Here is a 13,115-nt window from a genome sequence, read left to right on the forward strand (position 1 = left end):
ATCTATGCTTCAGGGCAGCTATGCAGATATTCTCAGGTGTAAAACTCGGAACACTTTGCCACGATGGTCTCTGGCACCATTTATCCAAGGTGGATTTCCTGAACTTTTATCAGTTAGGAAGAAATATTCAACTTCCAAACTAAAATGGATTGGGTCTTTAATTTGTTCATTTTAGATGTAAAAAATGAAATAATGAGCATTTCGCTCTTTTTATGCCTCCATGCTGCAGGAACACTTCCATGGAATCCTTTTAAAGATGGTACAAATGTTCTATTGGACTCACAAATAAACATATTATATTATATTTGACTGAAACTGCACTGGTTGGTGGAGGCATACAACTGCAGGGCATTAATTCTAGTTCTTACTGTGTTAAAATGGCAACCAAACATCCACAGTAATTTTCTGAAGAAGAGATGCCAGTCTGGGAAATCAGGAGACCTTTCACCAGCACCGGAGGAATCTCTCTAATAATCCCAGCAATCTCTGAGTAGCAGCTTTTTAATCATCTATATTCAACCCTGTGTACTGCATGTTGAAAGCCCCTGTTGAGGAGGATTTCACCCAAAAGCCTCCGTTCACCTTCCATTTTCTGTAACCTTCCTTTCACATAACTTACCAGTACAAGCACAGTCAGCCTTTGCCAACATCAAATGTTTCTTTCAAGGACACTCTCTTGCGCTGGAGGAAAATCTCAGTAATCGTAAATTTTCGCTGTCCTGATTTCACAGGTACCACACCAAGAGGAAGCTCACCCCTCTCAGACCGAGGCTGTCACCGCCCCCTGCTGTTCATCAGGGCAAGCTTGGCGCACTTTGTCCTTGTTTTCCAGGCCAATGAATCATGCATGCAGCAGATATTTTGATCCGTGACGGTGCATATCTACAGACGACCACGTTTGTCTCATCATATACGGCCGTCTGTTTCTGGGCCACTGCTGACTGATCAGTCTTTGGCATCTCATTATTAATTGAATTAAGCGAGGTATTTCTAGAGCAAGGTATGCTCTGAGCCCTGTGACGAAGAATTATTTATGGGGGGCTTTGAAATTCACAGCCTTTAATGGGAACTGAGCCCATCACAGCCCATGACCATGAGAACATCGACGGACACAATCTGCTGCCCTCAGGCTTCCAGTGTAAAACCAAACCAGCCTGGACAGTGAAGCTGTGCTCTGCTGTAGCTCAAAAATAACATGTAACATAGCACGTGAATATCTTAAACCCTGTAGGATGGAGCATTGGCAGATATCTGGTTTGACTAATTCCTTTCTAAGAAGCTCTTTAGGACAGTTTTCATACCTTTCTCATGCATACCTATTATGATAATGGTAAGACACCACCTACATGTGGATAATGTGCTCTAGAATTATTGAAGAAGGGTTCATACAGTGATGTTCACCAAAGTGGGCGGCTGTGGCTCAGAGCGGGACATCCTCTAACCAGTAGTTCGACAGTTCAATCCCAGTCTTCCCTGTTCTGCATGCCAAAGTGTCCTTAGGCAAGATACTGAGCCTCAAATTTTCCCTGTGCCGTTCTCATAGGAAAAAGTGCTGCTCATTGATGCACTGTATGAATAGTACTCACCCCACCAGCTTGGGTACACTGTGCTCTCCAAAATCAGGTGTGATTACAGCATTCAGAACTGAGGCTAGTGAGAGGGGGTCGTGGGCAAAAAAAGAGACTGGGTCATCAGTGTTTGACGTTTTTTTGTGTGTGTGTGTTTTTTCAGATATGACCCATGACTATATCCCCCCCACTTTTTGTGTGTGTGTGTTAGTCTCCAGGACTCTTATCTACACATGTACTTAAATACATATATCTCAATTACTTTGTTTGCTTGCTAATAATATCAGGTCTTGCTTGTCACAATAATAACCTCATCCCCAGGGTGGCTGCAGGCGCTGCATTAGTTTCAAGGTTGACTATATTTTTTGCAAAGAAATCCCTTGCTAATCCAGACTTTAGCCTCCTACCTCAGCACCCTATCCATCCAGAAAATCTCCAGGGACATGCCTCTGCACAGCGGTGAATCGATCATTAGGAATTTTGTGGTTGACTCCTAGTTAGTTACTAGATCTGATATTATCTTTTATATCAATGAATAATATCTCTGCAACAACTCCAGCCCAGATGTGTCTTTTTTGACTCAGGAATAGAAACTATTTTAAAAACTGGGAGGGACTAATGGAATGATGTGTGACGTCCCATGGGACATGATTGGGATTATAGTAAAACAAACCTTTGGAGAAAATAAGAGCAAGAGAGACGCTCAATAATCTTATCATCTGACTTTTGTTTATTTTGGAGCCGTTTCTGCACATACACTAATTTGCTCTGTATAATATTTATCTTTTTAAATCTACATTCACATTAAGACCCACCCTCTGAGCCCTGTCATCCTCAACATAGTTAAATAATCACGTCTCACTTAAACAAGATCAGGACCAGCGGGATGAGACAACAGCAAAAGGATCAGGATGGAATGAAAGTAACAAGCAACTGTTTATTTGGTCCCATTTATGTTGTTTCCACTTGTCCATTTACTGCACTTACTGCAGCTGCTGTTATTTTAACTACATTGTACTGTCAAGTGAAGTGGCCTTGCGTTGCTCAGTTTTTTTTTTTATACCTCTACAAACTGGCACTCTGCACTCAGGTGGACTCAGGGGAGACTTTAGCCTTGTGGATAAAGCTCCACTTTCAGTCCAACTAACACAGCTGGTATCTTTGTTTTATTTCTTTTTGTAGACTTCAAGGAGTAAAAAGCCTTTCTCCATAACATATCGAGTATGAACATGCTGAGATGGAAACAGAAAGAAGAGGACTTGGTCAGACACGGGAAGGTGAATCTCACATAAGTAGGTATCCTTATAATTCCCACTTTCTCTCTTATTATGTGTCTGTGGGTTCCAACAGTGATCACTGCAGCCGTATGTGCAAATTGAATCACTGTAGAACCTCTCCATCATGGGACACTCAAAAATAAAAACAACCCATCCCCTCAATAAATGGAGAGAAAATAAAATACACATTTTAAGGACTGTTCCAACATTTTAATTTGAAATACACTAGAGGCCAAGAGTCAGATTTTTTTAATGTCTCAAACCACTGGATCCTACATTTCCCATCGTGCAATGGGACTGCATTATTTGTGAACCCATTTAGTGTATTTAAAGATGCCACACCATCATGGCTCCCCAAAAATTATACCGAAGCATATTGATCACCCCCTGGTGGCTGGCTGCATTATCGGACAAATTACAAATTACACAATTGGCACAAGATGGCAGTGTTCATATCGAGGATATCTTAGCTTCATTTCTGGAGAATGGGAAGAAGTGAACACATGCTCCACCTTTACAGTCCATGGTTAAAACCAGGTTAAAGTAGATTACAGTACTATAGTGTGTGTTGCTACTGGTAATGTGAATTATCTCTCTTTTGAGTGGTTAAGGAGGTCTTTTACTTTCAACCATAAAATGTAACTGTGCAGAACGTAACAGTTCTCACTTTGTTTTACAAGACATATTTGATGAACCGTTACTGCTACTCTGCATCTTTCACTGCGTTTTAATACCTGTCCCCTCCTCTTTATATACAGTCTATGGTCCCCACACATTGTTTACAGTTACACTGTTCCAATGCAGGCTGACTTCATTGCAGCCTCATCTTTGATTCGGAAACCTGGGATCAGATCTAGTGACATCAAGGTTCTAGCCACTGTAAAGACCAACAGCTGTTATGTGGAGAACAAAAAATAAATAAATGTTGATGTTCTGACTATAAGTGCATTTTAACATCCAGTGTTTAGCAACGTGACTGTTTGGCACAAAAAAGATATTCCTCCTTAAAGGTCCAGTGTGTAAGATTTAGGTGAAAGGATCTATTGACCGAAATTGAACATGAAATAATCCTAGTAATGTTTTAACTAGGTGCTTCATCTAAACTGTACGAATTGTTGTTTTCTTTAACCTAGAAAAGCCTTTTATATCTAAATATTTTATATTTACATCAGGAGTGGTCCTCTCTATGGAGGCCGCTATGGTTTTTACACTAGCCCAGACTGGACAAACTAAACACCTTTTGAGTTTAATGTCAACCGAAGGCTACCACATGGTTCTCTGTCATGTTTGGAAATGGAGGGTGAGGGGTGGGGCATTCAGCTGCAACATACAACTTCACCACTAGATGTCACTAAATTCTACACACTGAACCTTTAATATCCTAAATGTGCTATAACCTCCATGTGCATTTGGTGTAAAAACTCTTGAGAGAGGTCTCGACGAACTAGTTTTTTTGGGGGGGCTATATGCGTATGTGGTTTATCCACATACATGTTGTTGACCCATCGCGGATTACCAGCAAATGCATCAATGACGTCGTGCCGCGGATTACTGTACGAACATTCCCAAATCAGAAGCCCTGGATAAATGGCGAGGTCTGAGCCAAACTCAAAGCTCGGGCTGTCGCGCACAGCGCCGGTGATTTGGATGAAAACAGGAACTCCAGGTATGCACTCCGGAGAGCTATTAGCAGTGCTAAAAGACAATATAAGAGCAAAGTGGAGTCTGACTACAAGGGCTCCAACGCTAGAAACATGTGGTCTGGACTAAAAACTATAACAGACTATAAAAGAACAACAAGTGGTGCCGAGGAAGTGTGTGCATCTCTCCCAGATGAACTGAACACATTTTATGCACGCTTTGAGAGACCCCCGGCTGTGGAGGTACAGAAGGCTTAGGATCCCTGCCCCTGCCCCCTGGTTCTAACCAGTGCAGATGTGTGCAGATCCCTAAAAAAGATCAACACACATAGGGCTCCTGGGCCTGACGGCATCCCTGGCCGTGCTCTCAAGGTGTGTGCAGTTCAGCTGGCAGAGGTGTTCACATGCATCTTCAATAAGTCACTGCTCCAGTCTATAGTCCCCACTTGTCTCAAAGAGTCCACCATCATTCCAGTCCCTAAAAAGACAAAGACCATCTGCCTCAACGACTACCGCCCAGTTGCACTCACCCCCATCATCATGAAGTGCTTTGAGCAGTTAGTCAAACAGTTCATCACCTCCTCCCTCCCCGACTCACTAGACCCCCTGCAGTTTGCTTACAGGGAGAACAGGTCCACAGCCGACGCCATCACCCTCACCCTCCACACTGCCCTCTCCCACCTGGACCAGAGTAACAGGTATGTGAGGAGGCTGTTCATTGACTACAGTTCAGCATTCAACACTATTGTGCCCTCCAAGCTCGTCATCAAGCTCAGGGACCTCGGGCTCAACAGCGCCCTCTGTGACTGGATCCTGAACTTCCTGACGGGCAGACGCCAGGCAGTGCGGATGGGGAACATCACATCCTCCAGCCGGACCCTCAACACCGGAGCCCCCCAGGGTTGCGTGCTCAGCCCTCTCCTCTACTCCCTGTTCACACACAACTGCGTGGCCACATACAGCTCCAACACCATCATCAAGTTTGCTGACGACACCACCGTCATCGGCCTGATCACAGACGGAGAGGAGGTCAGAGCCCTGACATCTTGGTGCCAGGACAACAACCTCCATCTCAACGTCAGCAAAACCAAGGAGCTGATTGTGGATTACAGGAAGAAGCAGAGAGACGGACATGCCCCCATCACCATCGACGGGACTCCTGTGGAGAGAGTCAGCAGCTTCAGGTTCCTCGGGGTTCACATCACTGAGGACCTGACATGGACTCATCACACCAGAGTCATCACAAAGACAGCTCGTCAACGGCTCTTCTTCCTCCGCAGGCTGCGGAGGTTCAACATGGACTCCAGGATACTCTGCAACTTCTACAGATGCACCATCGAGAGTATCCTGACCGGCTGCATCACGGCCTGGTATGGCAGTTGCACCGCCCTCAACCATAAGACTCTACAGAGGGGGGCTAAAACTGCTCAGCACATCACCAGGACGGAGCTACCATCCATGGAGGACCTCTACACCCAGCGTTGTAGAAAGAAGGCTTACAGGATACTGAAAGACCCCCATCACCCCAGCAACAAACTCTTCTCTCTGCTGCCGTCTGGCAGACGGTACCGCAGCATCCGGCCCAAGACCTCAAGACTCAGGGACAGTTTTATCCCACAAGCTGTAAGACTGCTGAACTCCTGAGCTCTGTGAAAGTCACTACATCCGTTTAAAACAACATAGTTATTTTCACATTATAATATTCATTAGCAATAATTGATATGTATTTATTTAGTTTACAATAATTCTCATTTTGTCATTGTCATTTCTATTCATCATATTTCCAACCAATATAAAAATATAATGAGTGCAATAATTCATATCTGTCCATACCTCCCCATTACTGCTGCTAAATCCTGACATGTATATATCTCATTTAGCACCTTATAATGTTTTATTATTTTATTGTAATGTTTTATTTTATTTTTTTGCACCTTATAATGCTTACTTAATTTTTTGGCACTAGTACTGACATTTGTACTTATTGTTTCATTTGCACTAGTGTATGTTATTGTATTTTTAGTGACTCTTATCTTATTTTATGACACTTGCATGTTGAGTTGCTTGAGGTGCCTGGGATTTAAGATTTTCATTGCCAACATGTAGATGTATCTGTTGTGCAGATGACAATAAAACCTTTGAACCTTTGAACCATATCGAGACCAGCTGTTTCATGCTGATGCTTGACCCACATATGTCAAAAGTGAGTCGTCCAATATGATATGGGTAAACGCCTGTGATCAACAGGGTGTCCCCTCTGCAGCAGTAGAGAGAGGCTATTCAGCCAGTGTTGATCTCCTTCCAGTGCTCTGCCAGAATCCTCCCAGCTCTATGTGAAACGCGATCCATCACATGGGGTCCGTTGCCTCGGGGTTCTCATCCTTTTTCACAACCCATATGCCCACTCACTGCCAGCGCCACATCACTGCTGCAAAGTGCAATTTAATTGACATGCTTTTATTTAGCACAGCTGACTTGTCCTCTGCTCTGTCCACCGAGAAGCTGGAACCCCCCCCCCCCCCCCCACCTCTGTGTACATTTTTTCTCCCCCTCTGTCTTTAGTCAGCACTTTGGCAGTAATTCCTGCTTCAGTGAACTGGACATACGGTGCATGACTTTATCCAACATGAAAGCTGCAGGCTAGTTATTAAAGCCCTGTATTAGAGCCCATGAGGGGGGGGGGCAGGTCAGAAGTATGGCGTAATTCATCAACAATGGAAGCATCCTCAATAGGCTATCCTCTGATGCTGAGGGGAAGGGGGGGATAATGTATGTATGTGTGTGTGTGAGAGAGAGAGACACACACATGAAGAGAGAGAGGGGGAGAGAGAGATGAGAGAGGAGGTTGGTCGCACCACTCAAGAGGAGTAGGCGTGCTCTTGTGAGCTGCATCGTTTGATGATCTCCCCGGTTCCCCTGAACCTCCACTCCGTGCTCCCCCTGGGTGAGGTCGGTCGAGTAAAAAGGCGACTGAGTGGACTTCCCCTGGCGGACGAGTCGAGCCCGACTTTCCGCCGGGCAGCAGAACTGTGCGCGCCGCACCGCGCAGCGGGGCCACGCCGCGGCACTTTGGATAAACTCCCACAGCTGAGGACCGTGCCGTGTTTCCGAGGCGCATCGCATCGTCCTGCACCAGGAGCAGATGAACACATTGCCATGCACGATTTACTCAGCCAGCATAGGTGACTTTTAATTTCCTCCTTTATCTCTATCTTTTCATTTTTTTGGATTCTCTGGAGGGAGGAGGAAAAAAATACACTGTGGCAGCATAAGCCCAAAACTCGCTGTGTGCGCGCAGGGAGGGTATTTTTTTTTTGCCCAAGATGCAGGTGGATCGGAGCTGTGTGGTTTCCAGTGCGTGGTGTGCGTGTCTGCTTTTACTTTACTTCACTATAAGCACCAGGGTCACTGAGGTGGGAGCCACCCACCAAAGCATCCCCCCGTCCGTGTAAGTATAGACGCTCTTTTACGCAAAGTGCACGGCGCGCATCGAAGTTACAAATCAGAACTTGATAAAAAAAAAAATACTACAGATGTGTGCTTCAAAGTATAAAATATAAAATCACCTGGTTCGTTAGAATAAAGCTTTTTTAAAACCAGTCCTGAAGTCATCATGTCTGATTTCTTGCTGTGTGCGTTTTGCAGGGTGAAGCTTTGGGCTTCAGCGTTTGGTGGAGAGATGAAGTCCATCTCTGCCAAGTACTCTGGCTCCCAGCTGCTGCAGAAGGTGAGCTTCAGGTGTCAAATTGAAAAATACAACAGCAAACACTCTTATACTCTTATTCAGATGACTGAACTTGAGCATGGTGTTCTCATGGGCACTTTTACTCTTCATGCAAAATACTGTGGATAAGATGAGGTGGGGGGGAGAAGAGATTACTTTTGAAAAAAAAGTGTTCAAGTGTTTAATGTGTTTAAGTACACATTCACACACACTTCACTACGAATATATTTCTTCTCCCAAACTGAAATGATGTGATCCTGTGGCTCCCAGTTTATTAAAAAGCTTAAACACGCCTTTTTGAGAGACTGTTAAATTTGCAGTGAGGATGTGACAGCCCAGCCTATGAGAGGAACCGCTGCTGAGTAATCTTTGAGTTGAGAGAAATGTCACTTTTCATCTCTTAAACTGTAGGACCTGTGCTTTTAGCCACTTGAGAATCAGTAATGCATGCCGACTACAGTTTTAAAAGCTTATTCAGAGCATGTGCCTTTTTTAAACGGGTGTCCACTTCTCAAGCACTCCGGCACACAAACACACACACACACAAATATACTCTTCAGAATACACAGCTATTTTTCATACCTCTCTGCAGCTTGTTCCCATTTTCTCCTCCACTTTGCTTCGTGGCATTAATGCAACATAACAGCACGCACGCACGCACGCACGCACGCACGCACGCACGCACGCACGCACTTGCGCACACACACACACACACACACACACACACACACACACACATACACACACACACACACACACACACACACACACAGCGTGCAGTTCAGGGCTCTGGTGGATGCAGAGACTCACTGGTGTGTGTGGCAGCTGCAAGGTGTCATACAGGCAAAACCAGACAGGACGTGATGCTCAACCACAACCTAAATTCACTTTACCTCTAAACACAAGCACACATACAGAATCCAGTCCCCTCTACACACACAAACGCACAATTAATATATGCATATGACCAAACACTGCATATTCACATGCACAGTTCGGAAAGACACACACAGCCCTATAGCATAGGATTGTATCAGCTGCTGATAAGGCAGAGCAGCGGTGTTATCTCTTTGACAGGATAAAAACTGTTCCCCCCCTTCTCATCTTTTTCTGCCTCCTAAAAGAAGATAACCCTCCCACAGAGTGACGACCTCTTTATGAAATGGAAATGAAGGCCGCAGGGTTAATTGAGTAAAGAAAAGACTGGAGACCTCTTTGTGGGGAAAAGTGCATCTTTTCACACCAAACCGCGGTGTGTTGCGAGAACAGTGTATTCACGGGGCCAGTTTGCTGGATTATACACCATGCAGGATGTATGAATGTGCACATCGCACAGGTTTTGGCAACAGTTCTCACTGCCCCTGTATGTTCGACCTTAGCTGTGTGTCTGGTGCAGCTTTTACTGCTTTTGTTGGAGGAACGCTGAGGAGGTACCACAGTTCCCCTGAGGCCACATATGCTTTTAGATAGGAGGAAGAATGTAGGATATACAGTGTCATGCAGAGAGAGGAGGATGGTAGTGAAGAGAAAAGACCACGATGTGTGTGTGTGGGGGTTGGCGTACATGTGTGTTTGTTTCCTGTGGGCAGGGGACAGATGGACCGAGTTTCTCTTCAGTTAGCTCTCTGACCCTAGCGTAACAAAACTCCCCTGGAAGTTTTGTTACACACAATGATGATGTATAAATCAAATCAGTGCAGTGCAAACATCTAGTTAAGCCACAGACGTCTGAAACGGTGTTTACATTTTTGTACGATGTCGAATGTCTGGCAGCTATTGTAACTAATATTGTTGAAATTTGTTCCTCGTTAAAATGTACAAAATTAAATGCGATGCTTCCTGTGTTAATTTGATGCTTGATTTGATTTTGATTTAATCATCTTTAATGAGAGACATCAGTTAACAATGCAAAACATGCGTTCACTTTCTCGTTTTAAATGAATGACAGATCTAATCCAAATACATCACCCGTATAATGTAAAGTATTAAAATTCACAAATGTGCTTTGAGAGTTTTCAGTCAAACAGGTTTGTAGGATCCCTTTTGTTTGAAACTGTCAGTGAAATAATTGCTTTACTGCTATGTTGAAAAAACAACACAAAAGGACAAAATTATATAAATGTAAATATTTGAAAATAATCACTTTAATTCAATTTACCTGATTAGTTTGCTGCCGTCTTACATCTTATATAGTTTGAAAATCCAGTTGGACCTAATTTAGCCTTCCATCCAAACCCCCCCTTCTCCTCTTTCCTCTTCCATGACCTGATCTGTCCTCCCTTCCCACGCCACAGCTTGCTTCCTGTATCCATCGGAAACAGCTCTTGTTTCAAGGTTATAACAATCAGTGTGTGTGTGTGTGTGTGTGTGTGTGTGTGTGTGTTTTCTTGTGCAAGAAAAATACCATGATCAATATCACTTTGTGGCACAAATCAGGCTTTAGGAGTTTACTCATCTGCATATGTACAAATACATTACATGAGGTCTACAGATTCACTGTATATCTGCTCACAGGAGACTTGTGTTGGAGACACATTAAATATCTCACACTGACAGTTAGAATTAGCTCTGTGTGTTTTACCCTCTTCACTGCTATTCTGCTGAAATCTTTAATTTCATGTATCATTGAGCAACCTTGTCTATACGAGCCAGCCCGGTTGATGGCTCAGTGTGTGTGTGTGTTATTGGCTGGACTAGTTTTCAACTCACTGATGTTATGGCTCTCTGGAATCATAGTAGTGGGACATTATGCTACGCTGAAATAACTCCAAGCCTCTTGGTAATGGAAGAGACACAAGATAAATGATCATTGTGTGGGATCGCCACCACAGCTGTCTGAAAGTTGTCTGTGCACGTCCGCTCTCCTATATTTTTAAAAGCATAAGCTGTATGTGAGGGCGAGGAGGAGGCCGCAGGTGTATCTATTTGCTGCGTGTTTGTGTGTTAAGTTTGCATAACTTCTTGAAGCACGCTCAATCTCAACACACACACACACACACACACACACACACACACACACACACACACACACACACACACACACACACACACACCGGCTCTCTCCCACCCAGACACACATTCAGAGCCAAAGAGCAGAGGATGATAGGAAGGTGTAATGATGTGTGACAAGAGTATGCTGGAATCGATTTGCCTGGGTGAGGAGGAAGAGTGCGTGTGCTTCTGCCTGGATGTGTGTGTCTGTGTGTGCGCGTGCATGTATGGTCTGTGAGTGTTGCTTGCCATACCATTTTCCTTTACTACCAAAGAGCTTAGTGCTGCAAGCAACTGCCATGTCTGCTGGCGATATTCCTAAAGAATGAGTGAAAGAACACGGAGCAGAGTGGTTTCTCGAACAAGACTCGGTGGATGAAGAACATAAATTAGTATTGAAGTCGTTCAGTGAGGTGAAGAAGCAAAAGGCTGATGACAGACACGTGTTCATGTTGAGTCTATGGAGCAAAGTGAGAAAAAATATGTGCTTACCTTTGTATCCACAGATTTGATTTGACTTGATTTGACTGCCATGTCATCTGTTTTTACTCTAATATATTTATATTATCACGCAGTGGTTTCAAAGACGTTTATGCTACTGTAGTTAAACAAATATATACACATGTTCATCATGCAGTTACCAGCATCGTCAATGTAGTAGTACGCCCTGCAAGCAACACGCATCCCTCCTGTTTCTTCCTCTTTTACACCACCTTTTAAACCTTTACATATTTGAAATACAATATTATCACTGAGTTAAACTAAAAACTGAGTGTAACCTTAAAAAAAAAAGAAGCTTGGTGTCAACAACAGCTCAGTATCAACAACAGTTTATTATTTGTCATTCTCTAATGGGCTTTAGGAAAAATCGTACAAACATACAGGATATGTGATGAGTTAAATGCTTTACACTGTACAAACACATTTTGATGTGTTGAAGACCTCTATGCAGGATCTAATTTCATATTTTGACAGCATCATATTTGTCTGTTGGGGAATAAAGATCTATTTCTGCTCTGAATGTGTATTTTAGTCACACTCGCCAGATTTAAGAGCCTGACTAATTGTCTAATTCCGAAGTGGAAATGATTATGCATTTCAGTTTTTCACATTCATTTAAAATTAATAACATATTCAGATTTAGTGGGAGAACGACTTGTACTGTGTTGAACTGAAAATATAAAGGTTAAAAATATAAGTTTCACATGGTTCTCACATTGAACAGAACCTAAAGTTTAACATTTTGATTAAAGTTATACATGTATCATATAGGCTACTTTATAAAGAATAAGGAAAATAATAAATAATGTGTTACATAATAGAGTAGAATACCAACACATAGGGTCATTCTGTAATGGTTAAGATGTTTTTAAACAGATTAATAACAAATAAATTAAGTGATATATTTCTCCACATTCTCAGACAAGAGATTATGCAGTGAGGAGACAAGAAGTTAACATCATAGACTTTTTTTTTGGAAGCGTATTAAAGGTGTCCTTGGTAATTGTTGTTGAGATACTTTTGCACAGTGCCTCTGTCTTTCGAAAATATATGGCACAAATCATAGATTTAACCTATGTCTCCAAAATTAGAGCAGAGAAAATATGTTAAATGAAATTTGATTGTATTATGATAACTCTGATTCAGATTTAAGAAATTGCTTGATTATCACTTCTTCTTCAGGCCAATCTTAACGGTAGTTTTACTTATTTATCTTTTTGACCTCTATTTGCCTTTCTTACTCCATGGCTCACTCTCTCTCTCTCTCTCTGTGCATGTGCACGCACGCGTCTGCGAAGTGGGGTGGGGGGGCATGTGTGATGGTGCCAATCTGCTGCCAAGGGTGGGTGATGGCTGAGGCGTTTTAGTGTAACAGTGTGTCAGTGAGGGGGAGATGGCTGCAGATTAGATTTAG

At 43.1% G+C, this 13,115-nt stretch overlaps 1 protein-coding gene across 4 annotated transcripts in view; it reads left to right on the forward strand.

The window, feature by feature from the left end:
• The first annotated feature begins 7,268 nt into the window (after nt 1–7,268).
• The window catches only part of cacna2d3a (calcium channel, voltage-dependent, alpha 2/delta subunit 3a), a 108,373-nt gene continuing 102,526 nt past the window's right edge, over nt 7,269–13,115 (forward strand). The window contains exons 1-2 of one of the 4 annotated variants that reach the window (XM_069526665.1): nt 7,269–7,933; nt 8,131–8,212. In XM_069526665.1, the coding sequence (XP_069382766.1) occupies nt 7,809–7,933; nt 8,131–8,212 (207 nt within the window). In that variant the 5' untranslated portion in view covers nt 7,269–7,808. The remainder of the gene's footprint in view (nt 7,934–8,130; nt 8,213–13,115) is intronic. The other 3 variants (XM_069526666.1, XM_069526667.1, XM_069526668.1) reach the window with 3 other exon arrangements.

Source organism: Paralichthys olivaceus, chromosome 6 (genome assembly GCF_024713975.1).
Source record: "Paralichthys olivaceus isolate ysfri-2021 chromosome 6, ASM2471397v2, whole genome shotgun sequence".
Classification (NCBI taxonomy): domain Eukaryota; kingdom Metazoa; phylum Chordata; class Actinopteri; order Pleuronectiformes; family Paralichthyidae; genus Paralichthys; species Paralichthys olivaceus.